At 54.5% G+C, this 27,984-nt stretch overlaps 2 protein-coding genes across 2 annotated transcripts; both read right to left on the reverse strand.

Moving 5' to 3' along the window:
• Nucleotides 1-5,505: 5,505 nt before the first annotated feature.
• On the reverse strand, nt 5,506-12,065 carry CDK5RAP1 (CDK5 regulatory subunit associated protein 1). Its single transcript, XM_064730176.1, has 13 exons — nt 11,810-12,065; nt 11,137-11,240; nt 10,641-10,675; nt 9,866-9,966; nt 9,525-9,735; nt 8,680-8,800; nt 8,204-8,434; nt 7,811-7,908; nt 7,645-7,700; nt 7,399-7,529; nt 6,388-6,537; nt 5,861-6,001; nt 5,506-5,737 (listed from the first exon to the last, which is right to left on the reverse strand). Exons 1-13 carry the CDS (start codon nt 12,048-12,050, stop codon nt 5,657-5,659), a joined length of 1,701 nt encoding a protein of 566 aa, XP_064586246.1. The 5' UTR covers nt 12,051-12,065; the 3' UTR covers nt 5,506-5,656.
• A 1,219-nt stretch (nt 12,066-13,284) lies between these two features.
• LOC135456475 (uncharacterized) lies at nt 13,285-27,947 on the reverse strand. The gene is given in 31 exon segments (XM_064730328.1): nt 13,285-13,332; nt 13,598-13,674; nt 14,160-14,223; nt 14,567-14,609; nt 14,836-14,903; nt 15,189-15,356; nt 15,482-15,541; nt 15,740-15,916; nt 16,081-16,172; nt 16,614-16,677; nt 17,109-17,172; nt 17,557-17,712; nt 18,131-18,259; nt 18,864-18,963; nt 19,776-19,951; nt 20,967-21,007; nt 21,616-21,692; nt 22,186-22,249; nt 22,593-22,635; nt 22,861-22,928; nt 23,214-23,381; nt 23,507-23,566; nt 23,765-23,941; nt 24,106-24,201; nt 24,203-24,336; nt 24,644-24,707; nt 25,140-25,203; nt 25,545-25,700; nt 26,155-26,283; nt 26,913-27,012; nt 27,833-27,947. Coding segments are annotated over 31 exon segments (3,042 nt in total).
• Nucleotides 27,948-27,984: the final 37 nt, after the last annotated feature.

The raw sequence follows: 27,984 nt of genomic DNA on the forward strand, positions 1-27,984 counted from the left end.
CAAGGCTCACTTGCTGTGAATGATTGCAAAAAGAGGTGTAAATATTTCCTCAGTAACCCTAGAACCAAAATGCCAAAGCCCAAACCTTGCCTGGTGGCACAGTGCCATCAGGCTGGGTCCCATCTCTGCTGCCACTGAGGCAGGGGTGGGCAGCCCCTGGCCACTGTGAGCCCTGTGGGGACAGCAGCAGCACCTGCACTGCTCTGACCCACCAATATTAACAAAAACAGTGCCATGGGGCACGTCCCTGCTGCTGGCACCACCCAGCCCCAGTGTGCCAGGACAGGTGGCTCTAGAACAGCTCAGACCTTTGCCAGCTCTGGCTGTAAGGGCACTGATGAGGTTTTTCCTGAGGTTCCTCCCACCCTACTGGGTTGCCCTGTGGAGTCTGGTCTGAGCCTCTCCCAGGTTTCTCCACCCACTGGCACCTGTGTGCTGTGCAGAGCACCCCAGGGTGCTGTCAGCATTGCCACTGCTGCACTGGCTGCTGAGCATGGCATAGGGAAAGCTTTGCCACCAACAACAGTATAAGGGCTTTTCAAAATGGAGTTTGGATAAGAGACTGTGGGAAGAATCTTCCCTTTAATGAAATGTCAGAATGTTTTCCATTTTTAAAGAAAAGCTGGTTGTGGAATTGCCTCCTGTTTGGTTCTGATAGCTTCAACCAAAGCCTCCTACTATTACTTTTTAAACTTCCTGTAGTTAAATTACAGAAAGAAGACATAAAAAAAAAAAAGAAAAGGAGAAGGAACAGATTAAAAGACACTAAATAACCCAGAGAGCAACTTGTTTAGTCTCAAAACCCCATAATCAGTGAATCTCATTTCTGTTCCCATCACTGTCCTCATGGATGCAGGAAGGGGAGGAGGACAATCCTTTCTGGCTGTTCATTTTCACAGCAGTGTGCTGAATATTAATCACTCTCAGACCCTCTGCTGGAGGCACTGCTGCAGATTGCCCATCCTGCAGCCACTCTGTAATTCCTACATGGCAGCCACAGCCAGGGCAGGTGAGGGATCCCACAATGACCTCGCTCTGTGAGTGGCAAACACACCCCCAGCAGTGTCCCTGAGCACCCTGACAGCTCCATTAGACATGCCACTGTGCATCAGACTGTTGTCACCCCTGGGTTTGCTCTCCAGGAATCAGACACCTTCTCCTCCTCCTCAATGCAAGAAGTCAATGTAGAGCAGTGAGGTTGAGATTTGGGTGTTTTCAACACTGATGGACTTTGCTTTTGACACCCTTGGAGCCATAATGAGAAAGCCCCAAGCCTTGTCCTTGTGCTGACAGCCCTGCCTGTCCCAGGCTGCCCACCCTGCCTGTCCCAGGCTGGCAGCACTCCAGCCCCACATTCCTGGTGGCAGTGGCAGCTGCCCCACACTGGCTGCTGGGGAAGGTGGCTTGGACTGGCAGGAACAGGGACCCTGGGCATATATTCACAAAATAATGTGAAGTAATTCCCTTTCACATTTCCTGGTGGAAGTTCTGCTGAAGGGGAAGAGTCCCTGCCAGGCACACAAAGCACAGAAAGCAGCCCTCTGTTTTTCACAGATACAGCTGTCCAAAGGAATTGCAGCACCTTCGCCTCACGGGAGGCATTTTAATTACTCTATTGACTCGTGCTCCTGAGAGCCCCAGGCGTGTCAGAGCTCAGGCTGGGATCAGAGGGATGCAGAGAGACAGGGAGGGAATGCATGACCACCCCTGACAGCCCAGTGCTGCCCCACCACAGTCCCAGTGCCCTGCCCTGCACACTGAGTGGTGCTGAGCCATTCCACGCTGTCCCTGACCAGCATCAGACCATCTTCATGTCTCTGATCTGTGTCTGACTGTTAAATAACTCAGCAGCAGGGGAAAAACACTTGAAAAAAAATATCTGGAAGATATAGAGCCATTAATGAAAAACATCAGAAAATAGATATCAAGTAATGACACCGCAATGAGAGCTTATTAATAGGAAAGGCTAAAGATAAAACTAATTTAAACCTGATGAGACAAGACATCTCATCTTCAGGAGAATGAGAAGTCAATAGTTGTCTGTCAGTAAAGGAAATAAATTGCTCACAAGGGAGGAGGGAAAGCTGCAGGACTGCTGGGCCCCAGAGAGCAGCAGTGCCTGTGACAGACTGTGAGATACCCTCTGAATTCACAAACCCCACGGCTCGGAGCTGCCACTCACCACCTCTGTCATTGCCATGCAGGTCACAGCCCAGGAGTGCTCCAGGGAGGCACACAGACAAGGAGGGAGGCTGGGGACACACAATGCCAACCCGGGGGGGCTGCAGAGCAGCTTGGGGGTGCACCAAGGAATGGCAATGGAGAGCTCATTGCATTTCCAGCACAGCACAGAGTTCACCATCACCTGCAGAGGAGCCTGCCCTGCCAGAACCCAACCACTGCCAGTTTCAGAAAGGAGTGAACTGTAGAACTGGTTTTAGAAGTGGAAAACAGTTTTGAAAGCTCTTTATGTTGCATTAAATCCCAAAGCTCTGTGCAAAGAGCTGGCTTCAGAAATGGTGATGAAAAACTGCTGAAGGAAAACTCCCTGAACCCCCAGCCCACAGCAGTCCCAGAGCAGGGAGGAGGAGGAGGCCTGGGGGAATGGGCTGGCAGGCACATGGAGCCTGTCTGCTGAAGTGAAAAGCCACGAGAAAAGAGGAGGAAAGCATTTCCCCAGGCACAGCCTGGCAGGCTGCTGGCATCACTCAGAGGCAATGCCTTGTCACCTGCCACCCCTTCAGCAGAGTGAGCTCCAGCTGACCTAAAGCAAACTGTGCTTACAGGCTTACATCAGGGAAAACATCCATCCTTCCCTCCACCAGCACCAGGACATGCAGAGGGAACACAGACTCCAGAGCTTGAGGTGTTCTGGGAGAGGACATGATACACCATGGCCAGCTCTGGCACTGGGAAAAGCCTGACTGCTCTGCCCAAGCTGCTTCAAAAGTTTGGAGAAGGGAGCAAATTCGGGCAGGAGAGTGTAGGCAGTGATGGGACTCAATTTTGAGGCTGTCCTTAAGCCAGGGCTGAGCAGGGAACAGCGGCTGTGAGCACCTGCTGCTCTCTGTCCCTCCACTCCCTGAGCACAGCCAAGACCTGAGGACAAACAAGTTTGTTCTCTGATGGGGGCCAGGGGAACAAACAGGCTCTTGTTCTCCCTGCCAGCGACCTTTCTGCCAGGTGAAGCTATTTGTGTGTGCGGGTGATGTCCAGCCTCACCCACACCCTGCCAGCAGAGAGGAAAGCTCAGGCTGTGATTTACGAAATTCCGGTGTCAGGAGACACCCTCAGGGCACGGCTGCTGCTGGAAAGTAAATGTCATCCCCGCACTTCAGGTCTGCACCGGGAAACCTGATCTGCCAAAAGCCTCCTGAGGTGTTTGCCCATGGGCAGGACTGACTGCAAGGGCACAGCTTTGACCTGCAGAAGGCACAGGTGTACATCAGGGAGATGGGAGGTCTGGGAGGGTTCAGGGCTCTCATCCCTGCTCAGGGTGGGAACAGAAACGTGCAAGAGCACAAACGAGGTAGGAGTCCAGCTTTCCCAATAGCTGGATTTAGGCAGCAAACCTTACAAGTGACACAGAACCCGCATCCCACCTCCAGGCCTCAAGAAAAACAACACATTCCTTCTTCCACGCAGTGCCAAAGGACTGACTCAGCCTCCAAGGTCACCGTAAGCACTTCCTAATGGATGCTTTGCTGCCTTAGAACCTCGGTCTTCATTCCCGAGGCCTATAAAAACTAAGGAGGCGAAGCAAATGGTGAGTGCTATGGCTCCCCGGGGAGCCCGTGCAGTGAGCATTATCACCTCCTCATCAAAATGTAAAACCCAGCTCTCCTCCTCATTAGTCTCCCACTCTTAAAATAATGATTGTAAAACGGCCACAGCTGGCCTCAAAGCAGGATGGAGGAGGGAGAGCACACTGTGGTCTGCATTTTCCACTTGGAATAGATGCTCCTGGGGAGGTTAAAAATGAGCAGGGAAAGGTGGGTGTCAGCCCTTTTTCCAGGGTGCTGGCTTGGGCCCTAATCCCAAAATGCCTGGGAATTATGAGCTGAAAGATTTGCCATAGGGCAGTTAAATTTGGCCACTGCTCAGTGGGCTTGATGAGCCAAGCATCTTGGCCTCAGTGCCCATCACCTCTGAGGGCTGTTTGCTTATACATGCTGCTGCTTCCTTTGGGATTTCACCCAAACTGCTGCCTCTTCCTGAAACCCCCCTGGACCACAGGCTCATCCTCACTGAGCAGCACAGGTTCAGGCCCTGGTTTGTGAACTTGGGCCAAATACATATTCCCATGTGGAAGCAGGAGGGCAGAGCAGCCCTGTGTGCCTGTCAGCCCCTCAGAGCCCACACAGACAGTGCTGTCTGTGCAGATTCACTTCCAGAGAAGGGACTCAGCTCTGATAATAAACAAAATGTATTTGTTTCTTGAAGCCTAATGAATATTCAGTGAACCATGCTGTTTTCAAAGAGAAACAATTATAGCCCAGAAAGAGCTGAGCAGGAGAGGTGGCTTTCGAGCAAAACCCTTTCACATTTATTTTAAAATTCTGCAAATTCATGTTGTGACTGCCCTGCTACCAGCTGTTCCTTCAAAACTGGTCACTGGCTTGAGCCTTTTACAAGGATTTATTTTAATGACATGATTATCTGTATGAAAAGGGGTGATCCTTTCTCACATCTCAGTTTACTCACAAGTGCAGGTCACAGGTCCTTGTTTGAATTTCACAGAGCAGGCTGGAATGTGACACTGCGCAGCCAGGGTCAGCTGCAGGCTGATGAAAACAAGGAACTGTCAGATGCATTTGAAGAACTTGCTGGCCATTTAAATCAGTACAACCACTTCTCTTGGTAAGCAAAGGGAAGGACATCCATAGATGTTTGGATTACAAAACTGCACCCCATGTTTTAAGCAGCCATCTCTTCCCACGCATTCGCCAGGCCTGGAAACAAGGAAATCTTCTCCAGACAAGATCCAATCCTCCCCAGTACCAGGGCAAGGCTGCATTCCTTCAGCCCCAGACACAACAGATTCACTGGAGCACGTTAAACACCATTTTTCATTCCACAGTCCAGTGCCACATTCCAACACACAAGTGTGGTCTGGGTTCTTGCATCTCTTTTCCAAGCATTTTGCCAATATTTGGAAAGAATTAATTAATCTTCTGTTATTTCAGGCCTTTCTACCCTTTGACAGTACTCCTGTCACTCTCCAGCAGCTACTGGGGCTGTGTTTTGTAGGTACTACCAGCTTTTGCAGCTCCTAAACTCAGCTGAGCTCGTAGGAAGGAACTGCTCTGCACATCCATCTCAGGCTGGGCTGTGCCAGAGGATGTGATCACAGTCAGAGGACAGACCTGCAACACTCTGAGGGTGGGACAAGCCTCAGGGCAAGTCAAAATACACAATCTCACAGTACTTGGATTTTGCAAGTTCACACACAGCTTCTATCCCTTTGAACCCGCACACACTATGACAGATAACTTGGCACCAAAGCAAAAATATGTATGTATTTTATTATTCCATAAATAAATTTTAATATACATATATATCTTCCTGGTTCTACCATATCTCTCCACCTGACCACAGTTCCTTGTTTCTTCATGGAGAACAAGTGCTGCTTCCACCCAGGGGCAGCAGGGATCCCTCAGTGAGAAGCAGCAGCACGGGACAGGGTGGTCCGATAGAGTGGAACTCCCCGCAGGGTCTGTGAGCTGGCAGAGGTTACCTGAAAGAAACAGCACAGGCCTTCAGGCACTGGGGACGATCCATTCTCATTTTAGGTTCTTCTGGCAGCAGCTGCCCTAGAGAACAGCACTGTGCAAGGAAATGAGCACTGCAGGTAGGTCACCTTCACCATCACATAGTCCCCGGGCTGGGCCCTGCCCGGAGCCCCAGGCTCAGCAGCATCCTCCAGCTCAGCATCGGGGAAGATCACCTTGATGTTGCCATCGTTCCTCCCACACAGCTCCGAGGCAGAGCGTTTGCTGGGCTGGAAAGAGGACAGGGAACATTACCTGCATGGCAATTGCTCTGATTCACTGCTGGGCTTTATTGCCTCAGGAATTAATTGAGCACTATTGATGGTATTAAACCCACATTAACCAAGCCCTGGAACAGAGCACTGTGTCCAGAGCTGCTGGGTGACACTCACACACCAAAGCACAAATTCTGTGCTTGGCCAGAGATGCATCCCTAACTGATCCCATTCCCTGTGCTCAGCTCAGTGCTCTGGCAAAGTCAGGCTGTCTGCTTAAGTGTGAAGAAACGGTTTTGGGAGTCCTGGGATTACAAGGGGAAAGTGAGAAAGTGACTGCTGTGCACAGCCTCAGATCCAGCAAGAAAGGAGTAGGACAATTCCATTCCAGGTACACTCACCCCTTCCACCAGCACCAGCTGGACCTGTCCCACCAGTGCTGTGTTGGCCCTCACAGCCTCCTCCCTGAAGGTGGCAATGAGCTGCTCCAGCCGCCGCTTCTTCACATCCGCGGGGACATCGTCCTGCAGCCGGTGATGTGCCCGTGTTTTCTGCACACACAGAGCCCGAGCAGCCCCTCAGCACCCAGCCTGAGCCCAGAGCCTTGGCTGACCCCAGCCAGCCCCACTGCTCCTCCAGCAACAGCTTCCCACATTCCAAAGGCATTTCAGTTTGTATCACAAAGGAACTATTCCAGTGCCAGCCATGCCCTCGTGCTCCTCACATCTTTCTTCTCCACCTTTTAGGCAGAAGGTCTGATGCAGGGCACTGAGTATCAGTGGCTGTGAAACAATTTTGCAGCTCCTGTGTGGGATGTGCCTGTCTGTCCATAGACAGGCAACAGATTCTACTACTTCCAGTCTATGTACTGAATGGTGATCTAAATCCGTTTCCTTCCTTAAGTTTCCCAACCTTCTGTCCTCTTCCCCAGCAGTATCATACACTCTGGAGAGCATTCTAATGGAGACTTACCAACTACCCACTCTTCTCATGGAAATACCTTCTCAAAAATCCACTACTTCTCTCTAGACTTGACTGACAGACCCTCATAGCTGGGCTCCAGCCAAGCACCATCAGCACATTCTTCATCAGCAAATAATGTATTTGCAGCCTCTGCTGACACAGTTGCTTCCCTCCAATGACCCTGGAGTATCTTCAGAGCCAGGTCATTGAGCAGTTACCAACCCTGACACTCCTACAGAGAAGCTGGAAGCCTCCCAGGCAAAATAGCCCTTGCAGAACCACATACCCTACAAGTGCTACCCGGGACAAACAACATCTACCAGTATACAAGTCTCTGGGGATGATTTTCATCAGCTTTTTAAAAAATATGTTATTGTGAGAAATAGGACTGAGGAGTTTAGGGGACACAGCCAGGGATAACAGCCTTCTCCACCAGGGCCTGCACTCACCTGTCTCATGCTGTAGGCAAACAGGAAGCCGACGTTGTAGCGGACTTCCCGCAGCAAGGACACTGTCTGCAGGTGATCCTCCTCTGTCTCTCCACAGAACCCAGCGATGAAATCACTGCTCAGGCTCACTCCTGTAACACAGATACAGCTGTACACTTCCCTCAAGGAAGACAGGAATGCTGCACTTGGGAAAGGACAGTGAGATGCAGCCATGCCGAGTTCAGACCAAGCCAAAGGAACACGTACCTGGAATAGAGTCACGCACGTGGTGCACGAGCTCTAAATATGCTTCTCTTGTGTATCTGCAATGAACAGCACATGGATTTGCTAAATGGAAACCCACAACATCAGTGAGGAGAAACCAGCAGGCAAATCAAAGGGCAGGACACAGGGCTCCTCATGGGTGACCCACCCTCGCCGCATGGCCTCCAGGACTCGGGTGCTTCCACTCTGGGCTGGGAGGTGCAGCTGTTTGCAGATGTTGTGTCGCTCCTGGATGAGCTGCAGGACCTGTGGTAAGTGATCAGATGTCTCAGACAGCTTAACTGTACCTGGGAAGAGTACTTAACTGTCCCTTAACGTAGGAGTACTTAAGAGTCCCTTAATTGCCAGGGGAAGAGTCTTCCCTGGTTAAAAGCCAGCAAACTGCAAACCTGCCAGCTTTACCCCAACATCCAACTCCCAGGAGCTGCTGTTCCCAGTTTGGGAACCCACATTCTCTTTGTTTGGGAAGGCAGCACACCTCACATTTCAGAGCTGCCTTGCTGCCTGCAAGCAGAAGCCAAGGTGTTTATTTTACACTTGCCTCATCAGGAAAATCCTTGGGGTGTGGAGAGGTGAAACGGATCCTCATTTCTGGATCAATCCTAGAGACCTGGTCCAGCAGGTGTGAGAAGCGCAAACCCCCCGCTTTGGCTTTGTACACTGTGCTAAAGCCACGGCTGAGGGCTGGGGCAGCCACTGACTGAAACTGCACCTCAGACAGGTCTCGAAAGCTGTTGACATTCTGACCCAAGAGCGTCACTTCTTTCACTCCCTACAAAATATACAGAGAGGAAGAAATATAACCTGGGCAGGATGGCTGAGCTGCAAGGGCAGCCACGGTTTTACTGCAAGGAGTTTCAACAGAAGCCCTCCCATCCCTGTCATGGACTATTACAAGGGGAATCCCCTCATCTCTGCAGATAAAGGCACTGGTTACAAGTACCACTGAAAACATTGTTACCAAGAACCACCCTTCCTCCCATGGCTTGGGACAGGTGGGAGGAGGCTCTGCCTCACCTGATCCGAGAGCATCCTCACTTCCTGCAGGATGGAGGCGATGGGGCGGCTCCTTTCCCGGCCTCGGGTGAAGGGCACGATGCAGTAACTGCACATGTTGTCACAGCCCCGCATGATGGACCTGCCCAGAGGTAAAGCACAGGTCACCTCCCTCCTGCAGAACCATCCACACTGCATCCTGCCCAGGATGAGCCCTGAACTGCTGCCTGCAGCCAGCTCCACACACACACCATCCACACTGGATTCAGCTTGCCCTGAGCTAACGCCTCCTGATTTTTCATGCACATTTCCAAGAACGCTGGAAAAAGCTAATGAGGCACAGACTGCCACTGCAGCCTGGCAGTGATCAAAGATCTTTCTACATCCCACTCTTGCAGAGTGACACTGTCCTTCCACACACTACAGCCACACTGAGCAGAGTCTGATTTCATGTTTGACAATGTTATCACCAAAACTAAACAATCAGAACTTATAATGTGTGGAGCAGAGAACAAGAAATAGCAGAACCTGGGACAGATGACCACAGAAGGAAGGGGATGAGAGAAGCATGGACTTCAGGAAGAGACAGTGGCACAGAAATCACTCAATGCAGCATCAGGCTGAGAGTCAGCATTCCCAAAGGAGAGGGAGAGAAGTCCACAACAGCCAGAGCTCAGGGCATGCTCTCCAGGGCTCAGTCACACAGCAAAGCAACAGCAAAAACAAACACAAACACACACACACACTCTGGGAGACAGTGCAGCCAGGCACAGCATCTCCTGGGCAGCTGCTGTCACCGACACATCTACTCTGCACAGATTTCCAAACCAGAGCCACGGAAACAAGCACTGGGAAAAGGTACTCACACAAATGCTGTTGTGCCACCTGCACTAGTCTGGACAGGCAGAATGTCAGCATAGGTCTCATCCAGGGACAGCAGGACATTGGCAGCTTGCTGGCCAGACTCTGCCACTGCCAGCAGCCGGGGAAGATCACGGTAAGCATCAGGGCCTGCCACGACATCGACCAGCTTCTCCCTGTGCAGAATCTCCTCCTTAAGCCTCTCAGCCATGCATCCTGCCACCAAAGGGGAAGGCTCTCGTGAGGCAGTGCTCTCTGTTACTCCCCTGCTGCCCTTCCAGCTGCTTTCACCCCAGGCCAAGGGGGCTGCTGCCAGCGGGACTCAGGCCATGCAGCCCGGCCATACCCAGGATCCCGACGCGGAGCGGAGCTCGAGCCTGGGGCCGCCGGGCCTTCAGCGCCTTGAGGTGCTGCAGACGGTTCCAGATGGCCTGCTCTGCCTTCTCCCTGGGGAGCCAGCACAACGGGCTATTGCAGCTGCTGCTCCTGCTCTGAGCCCCAGCCTGAGCGCCCCAAGGGCTCTGTCAGGAGAATTCAGCTAAAGCAGAGAATCTAATGGCACCTGAGAGTGCGTTTGTGGTGTGCGGATTATGTCTTGGCTCTGTCTTATCTGGTATCACTTTGCTTGCCTGAGAGCATCTGCCCTGCAGAAACACTTTAGGGACTAAGCTCTTGGGGAGAAAAAGTGCCTTGGCCACACTACAAAGTACCCTGCAATAAGCATTTGGTGTCTTCTGCATTCAGAAAAAACAAGGAAAGTTCCCTTCATATCAAGTTGCCCCTTAACATATTTCTCACATTTTTAAATACAGACACTGTACTAGAGAGTCGCTTCAAGAGAAGACAGAATATTTTAAAATAAAATCATTAATTGTGCATGTCTCTCACTGCCCATGGCATATACACAGAGATTACACTACCAAAGAACTTCTCACTACCCAGAGAAGCAATTCATAGCACAATTAATGTTGTAAATCATAGCACCAGCCAGCCCTACCCTCAACTAAATAGCCAGTTTTATACCTGCATACTCCTTTCCTCATGCAACATCTTTATTGCTTTGGTTTTCAAATGGTAATTCCTTAAAAAGTGTCCCAAACCAGTGACAAACATCTCCTTACCTCACGGAACAGGTGACAAGAAGAACAACATCTGCCTAAATCAAAAGCAACAAAAAGAGAAGAATCTATCAAAACCAAACAGTAAGTTCTCATGCCCTGCCCAGGTAACCTAAAGATGTAGACTCTAAAACTCACTTAACTCAGGGAAAAAGACCTACATGAGTACACAGAAGATTTCAACAAAAAGAGTTGCAAGAAAGAAACAGAAGACAAGCAGAGTTTTCACTAAATGGTAAAAGTAAACTCAAAGAGGAGACAGGAGGATCCTGCTGTGTCCAATCCCTCTCCAACTGAGACAGAGCCCAGTAGTTTAAAGAAAAAAGACAACCCACAGCTTTCTAGCACACTTGTTAAGCAGTTTCCTTCACTTCACAGAACTCAGACTGCAAACCTCCTAACATCCCCCAGGGTTGCACTCCAGAGAAAAGCTGGGACTTGCAGGCACAGCAGGGCGTGAGGGCTGGGCTCCAGGAGAGCTGCCACGGTGCTGCCTTACCTCACCCAGCTCCTTTGTCCTGGCATAGCCATTCTTCTGCAGGATGGCCCAGACGATCTCGGTGTCGCTGACGTTCATCTGGCAGCCGTAGGTCTCCAGGTACACTGCAACAAAGGCCGTGTGACACAGGAACCTGCTCAGCTCCCATCCACAACCCGTCCTAGCCCCTGCTCTGCGGGAACAAGCCTCAATCCCACCACCGGAGTCAGGGAAGCAGCACAAAAGCTGCCTGCACCTGCAGCCCACAAGGGATAAACAAGGGCAGGCTCTGGGAAACTCGTGTGCTCTGCAACACGGCAGGGCTGGGCAGCTGTATCCTTACCGGGATACAACACTCGGGGCAGTGAACACCATCCCCGCCAGGGCACCACCCGTGCCACAGCCCCACTGACAGCCCAGCACACACTGCGGGCAGGCGCCTGAGCAAAAGGCTCTCTGCCCAACTCCGTGGTGGTAGAACACACACGACTTTGCAGCCAAGAACTAAACTCTTTCTAGCGTCAAAACCCCCTCAGGGCCCCAAAAGCAACCAAACATCCCATTTTCCCCACTCTGCTCCGACTGGGAAGCACCACTGTCTGCACCGGCCTTACGGCTGCCCTTGACCCGGCAGCGAGGCCACAGCAGGGGGTTCGGCTGACCCCAACAGCTCCGACCCCGAAGACCCACAGACCTTTCGGGGCACCGGGGATAGAGCCCGGCTCAGGCGGCAGCTCTGGCGACGGCCCCGGCTGCCCCGCGGCAGCTGCCCTCAGGAAGTGCCGCAGGTCGGGCCCCGCGGGCAGCGCAAAGCCGCGCCACGCCGGCCGCTGTCCCGGCCCGCAGCGCGCCCTGCGGGCGGCCCCGGTGCGGGGAGCGGCCCCGGGCGGGCGGAGCAGCCCCGCCGCCCGCAGCGCTCGGGCCCCGGGCAGCATGGCCGCGGCCGGGGGGGCGGTTTGGGGGACGGACCGACCGTCTGGGGACGGACCGGCCCCGCCGTGCGCCGACAATGTGACTCCGCCGCAGCCTCCGCCCCTCGGCGCCGCGTTCCGCCCCGCCGCCATTCCGGGCCCGCCCCACTGCTGGGCGGCGCCGCCGCGGGAATCACAGAATTAACTAGGCTGGAAAAGAACTCCGAGGTCATTAAGTTCAGCCTGTGACCCAGAAGCACTATTTCAGCCAAACCAGGGCGTTGAGTGCCATGTTCAGTCTTCCCTTAAACACCTCCAGGGACGGTGACTCCACCACTTCCCTGGACTGCCCATTCCAAGGTTCAATGACCCTTCCTGGGAAGGAATCTTTCCTAATATCCCACATAAAAGTCCCCTGATGCTGCTTAAGACCGTGTCCTCTTATCCTGTCCCTGTTCCCTGGGAGCAGAGCCTGACCCCCACATGGCTGCTCCCTCCTGTCAGGGAGTTGTGAGGGTGAGAAGGTCCCCCCTGAGCCTCCCTTCTTCCAGGCTGAGCCCCCCCAGCTCCCTCAGCCTCTCTGATGCTCCAGCCCCTTCCCCAGCTCCATTGCCCTTCTCTAGACATGCTCCAACACCTCCATGTCCTTCTTGAAGTGAGGGACCCAGAACTAGAAAAAGGACTTGAGGTGTGGGCCTCACCCACGCCAGGGGGACAATCCCTTCCTTGGTCTGGCTGCCCCCGGGCTACAGGCCATGTTCATACAGGCCAGGATGTCCTTGACTTTCTTGGCCACCTGGTGCTCATGTTCAGCTGCTATTGACAGCACCCCCAGGACCTTTTCCACTGTGCTTTTTTCAACCACTCTGCCACAAGGCTGGAGTGAAGGCACAGGACAGCAGGATACAGGTGTTCCATGGTGCCTCGCCATGGCCATGGAAACAGCCCAACAAAGTGGCCCTGATCCAGCTCCCATCTGGCCCTGTGCAGCCCCAAGCACAGACAAAGACACCAAGAGAAGAGCCCCAGCACCAATGCCTTTATTGCTGCTCAGAGGGAGGAGGGAAGGGGGTGGCCCAGGGCAGGGGACCCCCAGCTCATGGTAGCACCAGGTGAGGCCCCAGCAGGAGGATGGAGGGTGCAGGCCAAGGCAGCAGTGCAGGACAGTGGCAGGACTGGTGGTCTTCGGCTTAGGCAGGGAAGGGCAAAGTGGTGAGTGGAGCAGATTTAGTGCTGAAGGGCTCTGATCACCACATCTTCATCCCCGGGGCTGGAAGTGAACGTCTGCTCCAAGCAGTAGGAAATTCTGGGAGAAAGAGAGAAAGTGCTGGGCTGCTACGGGCCCTGGCAGCTGCACTGCCCAGCACCCAGCACATCCCTGAAGGCACAATGGATTGGGACATGTGCTCTGGTTTGCTGCTGGGCCATTGGGATCTCAGTGAAGAGCACCCTCCCATTCATCACTTTCCAGCACAGCTGGGGGAACTGGATTTGGAGGCTGTGCTGGTCAGCAGGGCTTTGTAGGCAGCAGGATGGGGCCCAGCTGGGGCCAGCTGCTCCCTCTCACTCACCTGGTGGAACCTCACAAGGATATTGGAGAGCTGAATTCTGTCCAGAAGTGGCAGGGGGAAACCCTCATCTAAGTGGGCTGGAAAAGACAACACATGTGTCTGCATTGGGATGGCAATGGGAGTCAAGGGAGCACAGAGCACTCAGAGAAGGTGGCCCCCTCCTTCCCCCAGCCCTTTCCCCTCTCCTCCACTGCTCCTGGGGCAGGCAGAGGAAACTCCTGCCAAGCACCACAGAAGGGCTGCCTGTTGTGCAGGGACAGCTCCCTTGGGCAGTGCTGCCCCCAGCCCCACTCTGGTCTGAGCTGCTGGCAAGGCAGGAGATGCAGGGATTCGGGGAGAGGGTCTGGAAAGCATTAGGATCTGCACAGGGCTCATATTTTCCATTGCGTTTGCTGCTGGGAGCCTGTCAGAGCAGCAAGAGGCTCCCTCCGCTTCACTGCTGCCTCCTGCACGCACTTTGCCCTGCATCAGCCTTGGCAAGGAGGATTTAATTAGTGAGCTGGGACCCCTTGGATGGAGCAACCTGAGTGGAGCAAGCCCATTCCCCTCAGTAGGTTCTCACCATTGAGACGTGGGAGGAGGATACTGGAGGTCAAGTAGTTCATTATGGACTGCACAAAATGTACCTGGGGAGTGGGGAGAGAGGGGGGAAAAGCTTTAGTCTGCAGAACAAGAGACATGCAGGTACTCAAGCATAATTAACAAAAGGAAATGAAGAGTGGGATGGGCACACACTTTGCCAGCAGCTTTGTCTGTTCCCTGTGGCAGTGTGGGAAATGTTTGGGGTGAGAGCAGCAATGGATCAGGCTCCACATCCTTTCCCAGCCTTGCAGGCTGAGGCAGGAGGTGGCTGCAGGGTCAGTGTGGGGTCCCATGTTGGGAGGCAGCGGGGAATGACTCTCTGTCCTGGCCCCCAGCAGGCTGCCAGCTCCATGCTGGGGGCTCTGCTTGTGGTCAAGGAGAGCTTACCTGGAAAGTGCCAACAGCTGAATCCTTCAGAGAGAGCCTGATCCTGCACAGGGACAGAAGTGGTGCTGTGGAGGATGTGCCCAGGGAGGGAGCGATTCCACCCATCCATGGCCCTGCGGATCCCACTCCCTCCAGCCCCAGCTCATTCCTTCCCTCCACAGCAAGCCCACATCCCAGGCACCTTCCCATCCCCTCTCTGGCCCTGGGCACCCAAAACAGAAAGACCCCCAGCCACCCCCTGCCCAGGCAGTGGCTGCTGCCCTCTGTACCTGCCCACATCCAGGCTCCCAACTATGCGGCCGGATCTCACGTTGATGACAGCGGACACGTTCCCTGTCTGGGGAGAGAGCACAGAGCTCTGGCAGTGTCCACCCCACCTCAGCCCAAAGCAGACACCAGAGGAACTGCTCTGACCAGCTGAAACACACCACTGCCCATCCAGGGGCACGTCTGCATCTAGCATTAAACCTGGCATTTGTCAGCTCAGGAATTGTTCACTTGGGGACAGCCTCACTGTGCCTGGACAGCACCTGGCAGCTCCCCTGGCAGAATTTGGGCAACAGGACAGGACACAGCTCAAAATCCCTTCTGCCCCAGCACCACAGGCCCCGTCTGAACTCACCAGGCTGAGGAGGAAGAGAGGAGCCAGGCTGGAGTTGGGAAAGATGGCATAAGCCTGGATATCCACAATGGGCTGGAATGAGATTCCTCCTTCTCCAATAGTCAGGAATGGAGCAGTGGGAGTGGACACCCTGAACTTCATTGGCATGTTTGGATACTTCTCCTCCAGCTGTATGGGAGATGGGAGAAGATGGGAATGATGGCACAAGCCCCCAGTCCTGAGGGGAGAACACTTGGCACAGAGCAAAGCCTGTGTGTGCAGGAGCTCTGGGCAGGCAGGGCCAGATTGCTCACCTGGGGAATGAAGGCTGAGAAGACAGAGGTGTTCAACTTGAATTCTACATCCTTTGGGATCTGCAGGGAGAGGATTGTGACACTGGGGCAATGTGGCACAGAGGAGCCCATGGCATCCCCACATGCTGCCATATCTGACAGCCCCATCCCACAGCCCCCAGCTCTCTCACTGGGGCTTCTCCAGGATTGCTGGCTGCTCCCAGAGCTCCTCAGCAAATGGAACCTCTTTCCCTGCCCTGTGCCACTCGTGCCACTCACCATGGCCTCTGTGATTTCAAAGACCAGTGCCCCAGCCTCGTGGTAGGCAATGCCGGCTGTGTTGAAGAAGTAGCTGGAGGCTCCAAAGTAAACCATGCGCTCATGATCCGAGGGGAAGGCCAGTGGCAGCGGTGAGAAGGGCACGGGGGAGCGGTGGGCCAGGGAGTAGAATTCACCCTGGGAGGAGGGAGAGACATGGAGTAGGGCTGCAAATAGCAGTGGGGCTCAGCTGCTGACTCAGGCTGGCAAACAGCATTTGCAGCAGGTACCAAAACCTTGGCTGTCACCTGCCTTTGGCAACAGCACTGGCCTAATCAAGGGTTCCCAGGGCTGCCTCTCACCTTCAGGTCGGCATCCAGGTACTGGGCGGTAGTGCTTGGGGGTGCCACCAAGGTGTAATTTATCCCTATCTTGTCATCTATCCTGGCTGTGACTGCAAACACAAGGAAGAGAGGTGAGTATGAATGACATGGTTGAGAGCAGGTGGCCCCCACTGGCATCTGGGCAGTGCCATGATTGGGTTCCTCGTGCTTTAGCTCAGTACCAACTGCTCCTCTGCTCACTTCTGCTAGGAAGCAAAAACCCCCACTTTTACCCTGACTTTTCTCAGCCATCTCTTGGATCTGAGGAATGGCCATCATTGCCAGTTAAAGTACCCTACACCCCCACCAGCCCATGGGCACAAATCCTGAAGGAATTCCCACAGTCAGACAGGACACCCAATGATTTGTATCATCTGAGAAGGTGCTCCTCAGCTCCCAGCTTGGGTGCCTTAACACCAGGACATGGGGAGCAGACACAAAGTAAAACATTCCTCATGGCTGGGAAAAGCCAGGAAGAACTGCTCCTAAATCCACACACAGCCCCCCAGTACCTGGCAGTGTCCGGATGTACGTCTGGAGCTCATTGTGCACAGACTTGGCCACATTGTCACACACCTGTGGGACAGAAATGCCACAGAGCTGAGCAGGGGCAGCCGGGTCACAGCCACACTCCCAGCTCCATGACAAATCTTGCTTAAGTAAATGAGCGCTGTGATGATTGCCTCCATTCATCAGGCAGCACATTAAGTGTCCAAGACACAAGCCGGGTTTATACCTACAAGCATCTGCTTGCACCAATTCCCCTCAGCCCAGTTCAGCTCTGGGGAGACCCTTGGAAGGAATCTCATGTGGCCCATGCAGGAATGAACCGTGCTGAGCAGCCAGGGCGTGGCCGAGAAAGAGCAACAGAGAGGATTAACCCACCCACAGTGGCGTGCTCTGGCTATATTTCTATCCATATACTTGATCTTTTAAGGACATTAACCAGAAGCGAGGACTAAAGACAACCAGGAATCTCAGGGCCCTGCTGTTCAATGTTCACATACCATGGTCTCTAAATGCTTCTGCAACAGGGACTTATTACCCTTCTTGAATATGTTGTAAAACCACCTGCAGAGAGACACAGAGAGAAGCCCTGTCTAGCTCAGATCCATACTGCAGAAGTATGTGCCCAGGAAAGGGAGATGATACAGAACGTCATTCTCAAGCAAGACCCTGGGAACATCACTCCCACACCAATTTGGCGTCTGGCTTTGTCCCAGGGTTTACAATTGAAAACAGACTCACTGGTAAACCCCACCAACCCCCTTAAATGTGCAGCTACAGCAGGAGAAATTCAGGCCAGATTTAAGACCAGGCAACCTCAGATTTGCCAACAAGCTACTCCTTACAGGGAGTACAGGGAGTACATTTCAATGTCAAAGCAACATTCCCATGGCATTCCCATATGTGCTAACACACAGCATTTCCAGACTTTCCAGTGAAGTCACATACGCAAGCTTGCCTGAAAAGTGCAACCCAACTTTGGAGGCACGGGCACTGCAGTCTGAGGTGCTGATGGTGGGCTTCCCAGTGGTGTCACTGCCCAGCCTCAGGATAAATTTGATTGAGATATTTTCTACCTTCAGGTCAAAAGATCCAGGCCCCCTGCTGCAGGGAGAAGGGGGATAAGAAAGGGAAGTTTGTAAATGCCTAGCTCTGGTGAAGAGACCTCAAATCTACTTGAGGATTCATCAATCTGGATCAGTCTCCCCCTTGTATGGTGCTTCCAGAGGAGATTGGGAAAGGGTCTAATTCAGGGGAAGCAAATTTCACTGGCACATAAACCAGGACAGATAACCTTTAAATAGAGGGAATGAGAGCAAGTAGGGATGGTGGAAGAGATCTGAGGGCCCATGTATAGCTCACCGTTCAAATGCCTTGTTCCTGCCTCCCACCTTGTTTTATCTAGGGAAGTAAAGTGACAGCTGCCCAAAACACAAGGGAGAGGAGAAAAAACCTGTCCAATTCCAGAGTGGGAAACACAGAGTGGGTGCCTGAATAGGGAGAGGAAGAGCTGGCCACTCACATAAAGAGAAACTTCACCCAGCAGTCCCCATTCAGCTCAACAGAGGCATTGGAGATGGAGACCTGCAGGCCCACGTTGGAGATTGGGGTAATCCGTGAGTGTGGCAAGCGGAAAGTGGGAATGCGCAGCCTAAAAATATACAAATAAAAAGTCATGTTATAGTGGTTCCACACTCCCAAGCACAAGGCAAGGGAGGGAGGGAGACAATCAGAGAAGGAAGAAGGGTGAGCGGGATGGAGTCACTGCACTGGCAGCATTTCCAGCTGCAGTGCTGCTGCTCCAAAGCTAGGCCAGGCAGGGACACACAGTGCAGAGTGGCACCTTTGGGAATGTGGCCCTTGCAGCCACCCAAGGCAGCTCCAAACGCTGCGCTGCAGGAGCAGAGAGGCACCTGGGCAGCAGGGAGCTGGCATTTCCACAGGCACTGGGCTCCTGCTTCACATAGGAACGTGTGTCCTGGTCCCACAGGCAAGGTCACCTCCACTACCCAGGCTGTGATTGCACACAGTCCACCCATGCCCAGAGTGCTGTGACCACAGTTCCATTTTTCCCCTTGGGAAAGGAGAAAAACAGGAACCAAGGACAGGGCCCACATCTCAGCGAGGTGTGGAGGGGACAGGATGGTCCTCACTGCTCTAGGTGCTCTCCATCATCACCCAAACCTCCAGCCCATTGCCAGGGTCAGGAGGGCAGTGGGTGGCTCCAGGCCACTGGTGAGGCTCACAAGGCTTACCTGGAGAGCGAATAGTGCAACTCCCCTGATTTACCCGAGATGTTTGGCAGCTTCAGCTGGGCCAGCTCCTTCTCCAGGATTGCAATCCCCTGCTGTTGGGCTACAGGGACACAGGGACAGTGTCACTCCACCATTCCACCATTCCAGCCACAGGAGCTGGAGCACACACCGGGCATGCAGCAGAAGGATCAGAAAAGAGATCCAGGTGATGCTGCCTTCCAGGCTGGCTTTAAAGCAAACCTCCAAGCACAGAGCCCTGAGAGCACACAGGCAATGCTGCCTGGTGCCCTGCTTGCAGCCCCAGGGAAAGGTGGTGGCTGCAGAAAGGAGGGAGGTGTCCTAGTCCTCACTGTCCAGGCAGTGTGCTGGGTGAGATCTGCATGAGGTCTGAGGCACTGGGATGCTCTGTGTTTCTCACAGAGTGTATTTCAATCCATAACTGTGCTCTGCTGGAGCCGGGCTCTGCCTGCCTCGATAAAACCAGCACGGGGCCCATCCATCTCTGTCACTGCCCCTCCCTAAACTCCCCAACTCCTCTCTCCTCTGCAGCTCCCTCCTCCAGGGCTCACGGCTTGGATGTGCTGTGGGACCAGCACCCTGCTGCTGTGCCAGCCTCCCACACTGCCTGGCTGCAGCTCCCTGACACCCCACAGGGCTGGTCCCCTCTGCAGGGGCTCCATCAAGCTGTGGCATGGGGGGCAGGCAGATGCAGCAGGGGAAGCCCTGGTCGATGGTGCAATTGGCACCCCTGTCCAAGGATTTCCCCACCCTGTCCCTGTGCTCCTCACATGGGCACCCATGGCCAAGGATCCCCCATCCCGCCCCGGGACCCTGCACTTCTCACAGGGTACCTGGCTCCACACCTCTGCCACCAGCACAGCTGTCAGGAGAGAAATGAGAAGCAGAACCCACCGTAGTCCAAGCCTGCCTGGGTGATCCTCACCACGAAGCCGGGGTTGGTGGCGGTGGTGAGTGCCAGGCACAAGGTCAGTGCCCCACAAGCCACAGCCACGCTCTGCATTCCCATCCTGGCTTCCCACAGTGCCACGTTGTGCAGGGCTCTCCCAGCCCACACCACCTTTATATCCCTGCCAAAACAGGAACCTTGGGCAAAGGTGGTGTGAGGAGCCACGGGGGCCTCTCTGGGATTTCCTGCTTGGCCACCACCCTGCTCCACTGTGCTGCTGGCACCATGGGCACATGGCCCAGCACAGAGGCACACCTGGTACCTGTCACTGAAGGCAGGGAAGGAGCAGTGGAAACTGGGAGGCAACAGCCCCGTTTCCAGCTCTCTGTCACTGCCAGCCTGGGAATTCCCCGGGCAGCTTGTACCTGTGCCAGAGTCAGGACTGCTGCTGCTCTCCAGCCTCACACTGGCACGAGTATATGGGCTGGGAATCATGATGGAAAACCCATGGACACAGGAAGAAAAGTGAGAGCAGCCTGCCTGAGTTTGGAGAGAACTTGGACAGAGAAGTTGCAGCACAAAATAAAACCTCCCTTACCCATTCCCAGACAGGACAAATTAATTGTGGCCCATAAGACTGGACAGTGGTCAGGACCGGTGGCAACTGAGGTTGTCCCTAGACCAACAGGAACTTCAGCACAGAGAGGTCACGGTAGGCATCAGGGCCTGCCACAACATTGACCAGCTTCTCCCTGTGCAGAATTTCCTCCTTATGCCACTGTGTTTTTCCAACCACACTGCCCCAAGGCTGGAGTGAAGGCACAGGACAGCAGGACACAGGTGTTCCATGGTGCCTCGCCATGGCCATGGAAACAGCCAAAGCAAATGGTCCCAATCCATCTCCCATCTGGCCCTGTGTGGCCCGAGCTGCAGACAGTGACACCAAGAGCAGAGCCCCAGCACCAATGCCTTTATTGCTGCTCAGAGGGAGGAGGGAAGGGGGTGGCCCACGGCAGGGGACCCCCAGCTCATGGTAGCACCAGGTGAGGCCCCAACAGGAGGATGGAGGGTGCAGGCCAAGGCAGCAGTGCAGGACAGTGGCAGGACTGGTGGTCTTCGGCTCAGGCAGGGAAGGGCAAAGTGGTGAATGGAGCAGATTTAGTGCTGAAGGGCTCTCATTGCCTCATCTTCATCGCCGGGGCTGGAAGCGAATGTCTGCTCCAAGCAGTAGGAAATTCTGGGAGAAAGAGAGAAAGTGCTGGGCTGCTACAGGCCCTGGCAGCTGCACTGCCCAGTACCCAGCACGTCCCTGAAGGCAGAATGGATTGAGATATGTGGCTCTGCCAACCCCTGTGGCAGTTTTTCCCCCCGGCAGGCTCTGGAGGCATTTCACAGCCACACCTCACTACAGCTTTTCAGCATCCCCATTGTGACCCTGCTTTGGGGTTTCCCCAAGTCACCCCACAACAGGGGCTCTCTCTGCTCCCCTGCCCCTACTACAGCTCCTTACAGCTGAGCAGGCAGGGGCTGCATCCCACCAGGCATCACAGCATCCATGAAGGCATTGCCAGTCAGGGAGAGCGGGGATTTGGGGCCGACACTGCTATAAAAAGCAGCATTGGAAACTCAGACCCCAGGCCTAAGAACTGGAGAATGATGTGGTGCCGTTCCCAGACACCCAAAATGCAGCCCAGAAAAGCAGAGATCTGGTTTGCTGCTGAGAGCTCCCGTCCATCACATCATGGCACAGCAGAGGGAACTAGCTATGGAGGCTGTGCTGGTCAGCAGGGCTTTGTAGGCAGCAGGATGGGGCCCAGCTGGGGCCAGCTGCTCCCTCTCACTCACCTGGTGGAACCTCACAAGGATATTGGAGAGCTGAATCCTGTCTGGCAGCGGCAGACGGAAACCCTCACCTAAGCGGGCTGGAAAAGACAACACATGTGTCTGCATTGGGATGGCAATGGGAGTCAAGGGAGCACAGAGCACTCAGAGAAGGTGGCCCCCTCCTTCCCCCAGCCCTTTCCTCTCCTCCACTGCTGCTGGGGCAGGCAGAGGAAACTCCTGCCAAGCTCCACAGAAGGGCTGCCTGTTGTGCAGGGACAGCCCCCTTGGGCATTCCTGCCCCCAGCCCCACTCTGGTCTGAGCTGCTGGCGAGGCAGGAGATGCAGGGACTTGGGGAGAGGGTCTGGAAAGCATTAGGATCTGCACAGGGCTCATATTTTCCATTGCGTTTGCTGCTGGGAGCCTGTCAGAGCAGCAAGAGGCTCCCTCCGCTTCACTGCCGCCTCCTGCACGCACTTTGCCCTGCATCAGCCTTGGCAAGGAGGATTTAATTAGTGAGCTGGGACCCCTTGGATGGAGCAACCTGAGTGGAGGGTGCTCCAGCAAGCCCATTCCCCTCATTAGGTTCTCACCATTAAGATGTGGCAGGAGGACACTGGAGGTCAAGTAGTTCATTATGGACTGCACAAAATGTACCTGGGGAGTGGGGAGAGAGGGAGGAAAAGCTTTAGTCTGCAGGACAGGAGACATGCAGGTACTCAAGCATAATTAGAAAAAGGAGATAAAGAGTGGAACTGGCACACACTTTGGCAGCAGCTTTGTCTGTTCCCTGTGGCAGTGTGGGAAATGTTTGGGGTGAGAGCAGCAATGGATCAGGCTCCACATCCTTTCCCAGCCTTGCAGGCTGAGGCAGGAGGTGGCTGCAGGGTCAGTGTGGGGTCCCATGTTGGGAGGCAGCGGGGAATGACTCTCTGTCCTGGCCCCCAGCAGGCTGCCAGCTCCATGCTGGGGGCTCTGCTTGTGGTCAAGGAGAGCTTACCTGGAAAGTGCCAACAGCTGAATCCTTCAGAGAGAGCCTGATCCTGCACAGGGACAGAAGTGGTGCTGTGGAGGATGTGCCCAGGGAGGGAGCGATTCCACCCATCCATGGCCTGTAGATCCCACTCCCTCCAGCCCCAGCTCATTCCTTCCCTCCACAGCAAGCCCACATCCCAGGCACCTTCCCATCCCCTCTCTGGCCCTGGGCACCCAAAACAGAAAGACCCCCAGCCACCCCCTGCCCAGGCAGTGGCTGCTGCCCTCTGTACCTGCCCACATCCAGGCTCCCAACTATGCGGCCGGATCTCACGTTGATGACAGCGGACACGTTCCCTGTCTGGGGAGAGAGCACAGAGCTCTGGCAGTGTCCACCCCACCTCAGCCCAAAGCAGACACCAGGGGAACGGCTCTGACCAGCTGAAACACACCACTACCCATCCAGGAGCGTGTCTGCATCCAGCATTAAACCTGGCATTTGTCAGCTCAGGAATTGTTCACTTGGGGACACCCTCACTGTGCCTGGACATCACCTGGCACCTCCCCTGGCAGGATCTGGGCAACAGGACAGGGCACAGCTCAAAATCCCTTCTGCCCCAGCACCACAGGCCCTGTCTGGACTCACCAGGCTGAGGAGGAAGAGAGGAGCCAGGCTGGAGTTGGGAAAGATGGCATAAGCCTGGATATCCACAATGGGCTGGAATGAGATTCCTCCTTCTCCAATAGTCAGGAATGGAGCAGTGGGAGTGGACACCCTGAACTTCATTGGCATGTTCGGGTACATCTCCTCCAGCTGTGTGGGAGTAGGGAGAGGATGGGAATGATGGCACAAGCCCCCAGTCCTGAGGGAAGAACACTTGGCACAGAGCAAAGCCTGTGTGTGCAGGAGCTGTGGGCAGGCAGGGCCAGATTGCTCACCTGGGGAATGAAGGCTGAGAAGAGAGAGGTGTCCAAGCTGAATCTCGCTTCCTTTGGGATCTGCAGGGAGAGGATTGTGACACTGGGGCAATGGGGCACAGAGGAGCCCATGGCATCCCCACACGCTGCCATATCTGACAGCCCCATCCCACACCCCCCAGCTCTCTCACTGGGGCTTCTCCAGGATTGCTGGCTGCTCCCAGAGCTCCTCAGCAAATGGAACCTCTTTCCCTGCCCTGTGCCACTTGTGCCACTCACCATGGCCTCTGTGATTTCAAAGACCAGTGCCCCAGCCTCGTGGTAGGCAATGCCGGCTGTGTTGAAGAAGTAGCTGGAGGCTCCAAAGTAAACCATGCGCTCGTGATCCGAGGGGAAGGCCAGTGGCAGCGGTGAGAAGGGCACGGGGGAGCGGTGGGCCAGGGAGTAGAATTCACCCTGGGAGGAGGGAGAGACATGGAGTAGGGCTGCAAATAGCAGTGGGGCTTAGCTGCTGACTCAGGCTGGCAAACAGCATTTGCAGCAGCTACCAAAACCTTGGCTGTCACCTGCCTTTGGCAATGGCATTGGCCAAATCAAGTGTTTCCCGGGCTGCTTCTCACCTTCAGGTCCAGGTCCAGGGACTTGGTTGTAGCTCTTGGGGGTGCCACCAAGGAATAATCAATCCCAATCTTGTCATCTATCCTGGCTGTGACTGCAAACACAAGGAAGAGAGATGAGTAAGGAGATGGTCAGGAAATCTGGAAGCAGATGGCCTCTACTGGCATCTGGGCAGTGCCATGACTGGGCTTCGTGGTGCATCAACTCACTACCAACTGCTCCTCTGCTCACTTCTGCTAGGAAGAAAAAAACCCCACTTTCACCCTGACTTTTTCACAGCCATCTCTTGGACCTGAGGAGTGGCCAGTGTCCCCCAGCTAAAGTAGCCAAAGCTCCTGACAGTCGGTGGGCATTCGGAAGGAATTCCCACAGCCAGACAGGACACACAGTGATTTCTCTCTGCTGAGAACTTGCTCCCTTGCTCCCAGCTTGGGTGGCGGAGCACCCGGAGATGGGGAGTGGACACAAAGTAAAACATTCCTCATGGCTGGGAAAGGATAGGAAGAGCTGCTTCTAAGCCCACTTAAAGTCCCCCAGTACCTGGCAGCGTCCGGACCTGCTTCTGGAGCTCGTTTTGTACAGACTTGGCCACATTGTCACACACCTGTGGGACAGAAAGGCCACAGAGCTGAACAGGGGCAGCTGGGTCACAGCCACACTCCCAGCTCCATGACAAAAACTGCTTAAGTAAATCAGCACTGTGATGATTGCCCCCATTCATCAGGAAGTACATCAAGTGTCCAAGCCACAAGCCGGGTTTATACCTACAAGCATCTGCTTGCAGCAATTTCCCCTCGGCACAGTTCAGCTCTGGGGAGACCCTTGGAAGGAATCTCATGTGGCCCATGCAGGAATGAACAGTGCTGAGCAGCCAGGGCATGGCCGAGAAAGAGCAACAGAGAGGATTAACCCACCCGCAGGGGCGTGCACTGGCTCTAGTTACATCCCTACTTCTGAGCCTTCGAGGACATTACCTACAAGTGGGGGCTAAACACAACCAGAAAACACAGGACCCAGCTTTCCACTGCTCACATACCTTGCCCTCTAAAGTCTTTCGCAACTTCCTCTCAATAATGCGGTGGAACAGGTTGTAAAGCCACCTGCAGAGAAACACAGAGAGAAGCCTTGCCTAGCTCAGATCCATACTGCAGAAGGATGTGGCCAGGAAAGGGAGAGCCTAGAGATGGCAAGCCCCTGGGAACATCACTCCCACACCAATTTGGCATCTGGCTTTGTCCCAGGGTTTACATTTGAAAACAGACTCACTGGTAAACCCCACCCACCCCCTTAAATGTGCAGCCACAGCAGGAGAAATTCAGGCCAGATTTAAGACCAGGCAACATCAGATTTGCCAACAAGCTACTCCTCTAAATAAGGCCACATTCCCATGGCAGGTGGGCTAACACACAGCATTTCCAGACCTTTCAGTAAAGTCACATACGCAAGCTTGCCGGAAAAGCGCACCCGGACGTTGGAAATGGTGGCACTGCAGCCTGAGGTGCTGATGGTGGGCCTCCCAGTGGTGTCACTGCCCAGCTTCAGGATGATTTTCATGTTGACATTTTGTACCTTCACGTTGAGAGATCCATGTGCCTTGCTGCAGGGAGAAGGTGGATAAGAAAGGGACATTTGTCAATGCCAAGGCCTGGTGAAGAGACCTCAGATCTGTTGAGGTTGCATCAATCTGGATCAATCTCCCCCTTGTATGGTGCATCCAGAGGAGATTGGGAAAGTGTTTAAATTCAGGGGAACCAAATTTCACTGGCACATAAACCAGGACAGATAACCTTTAAATAGAGGGAATGAGAGCAAGTAGGGGCGGTGGAAGAGAGACCTGAATGTCTATGTATAGCTCTCCTTTCACGTGCCTCCCACCCTCTTTTATCCATCATATCTGGGGAAGCAAAGTGACAGCTGCCCAAAACACAAGGGAGAGGAAGAGGGAGAGGGGGAGGGAGAGGGAGAGGGAGAGGGGAAAAAACCTGTCCAATTCCAGAGTGGGAGAAACAGAGTGGGTGCCTGAATAGGGAGAGGAAGAGCTGGCCACTCACATAAAGAGAAACTTCACCCGCCAGTCGCCATTCAGCTCAGCAAAGGCGTTGGAGATGGAGACCTGCAGGCCCACGTTGGGGATCGGGGTAATCCGGGAGTACGGCAAGCGGAAAGTGGGAATGCGCAGCCTAAAAATACCCAAATAAAAAGAAAAGTCATGTTATAGTGGTTCAACACTCCGAAGCACGAGGGGACGGAGGGAGGGAGAGAGAGAAGGAGGGAAACAGTCAGAGAGGGAAGAAGGGTGAGCGGGATGGAGTCACTGCACTGGCAGCATTTCCAGCTGCAGTGCTTCTGCTCCAAAGCTAGGCAAGGCAGGGACACACAGTGCAGAGTGGCACCTTTGGGAATGTGGCCCTTGCAGCCACCCAAGGCAGCTCCAAACGCTGCGCTGCAGGAGCAGAGAGGCACCTGGGCAGCAGGGAGCTGGCATTTCCACAGGCACTGGGCTCCTGCTTCACATAGGAACGTGTGTCCCGGTCCCACAGGCAAGGTCACCTCCACTACCCAGGCTGTGATTGCACACAGTCCACCCATGCCCAGAGTGCTGTGACCACAGTTCCATTTTCCCCCTTGGGAAAGGAGAAAAACAGGAACATGCCCCAAGGACAGGGCCAAGAGCTCAGGGAGCTGTGGTGGGGACAGGACGGTCCTCACTCCTATAGGAGCCCCCCAACCTCCCCACTCCTCCTGCCCCTCAACTGTGATGGGGGGCAGTGAGTTCCTCTAAGGCACTGGCAGGGCCCACTAGGCTTACCTGGAGAATGAATAGCGCACCTTCCCTGATTTACCCGAGAAGTCTGGCAGCTTCAGCTGGGCGAGCTCCTTCTCCAGGATCGCAATTCCCTGCTGTTGGGCTACAGGGACACAGGGACAGTGTCACTCCACCATTCCACCACTCCATCCTTCCAGCCACAGGAGCTGGAGCACACACCGGGCATGCAGCAGAAGGATCAGAAAAGAGATCCAGGTGATGCTGCCTTCCAGGCTGGCTTTAAAGCAAACCTCCAAGCACAGAGCCCTGAGAGCACACAGGCAATGCTGCCTGGTGCCCTGCTTGCAGCCCCAGGGGAAGGTGGTGGCTGCAGAAAGGAGGGAGGTGTCCTAGTCCTCACTGTCCAGGCAGTGTGCTGGGTGAGATCTGCATGAGGTCTGAGGCACTGGGATGCTCTGTGTTTCTCACAGAGTGTATTTCAATCCATAACTGTGCTCTGCTGGAGCCGGGCTCTGCCTGCCTCGATAAAACCAGCACGGGGCCCATCCATCTCTGTCTCTACCCCTCCCTAAATTCCCCAACTCCTCTCTCCTCTGCAGCTCCCTCCTCCAGGGCTCACGGCTTGGATGTGCTGTGGGACCAGCACCCTCCTGCTGTGCCAGCCTCCCACACTGCCTGGCTGCAGCTCCCTGACACCCCACAGGGCTGGGCCCCTCTGCAGGGGCTCCATCAAGCTGTGGCATGGGGGGCAGGCAGGTGCAGCAAGGAAAGCCCTGGTCGATGGTGCAATTGGCACCCCTGTCCAAGGATTTCCCCACCCTGTCCCTGTGCTCCTCACATGGGCACCCATGGCCAAGGATCCCCCATCCCGCCCCGGGACCCTGCACTTCTCACAGGGTACCTGGCTCCACACCTCTGCCACCAGCACAGCTGTCAGGAGAGAAATCAGAAGCAGAACCCACCGTAGTCCAAGCCTGCCTGGGTGATCCTCACCACGAAGCCGGGGTTGGTGGCAGTGGTGAGTGCCAGGCACAAGGTCAGTGCCCCACAAGCCACAGCCACGCTCTGCATTCCCATCCTGGCTTCCCGCTATGCAGGGCTATGCTGGGCTCTC

Source organism: Zonotrichia leucophrys, chromosome 20 (genome assembly GCF_028769735.1).
Source record: "Zonotrichia leucophrys gambelii isolate GWCS_2022_RI chromosome 20, RI_Zleu_2.0, whole genome shotgun sequence".
In the NCBI taxonomy this organism is placed as follows: Eukaryota; Metazoa; Chordata; class Aves; order Passeriformes; family Passerellidae; genus Zonotrichia; species Zonotrichia leucophrys.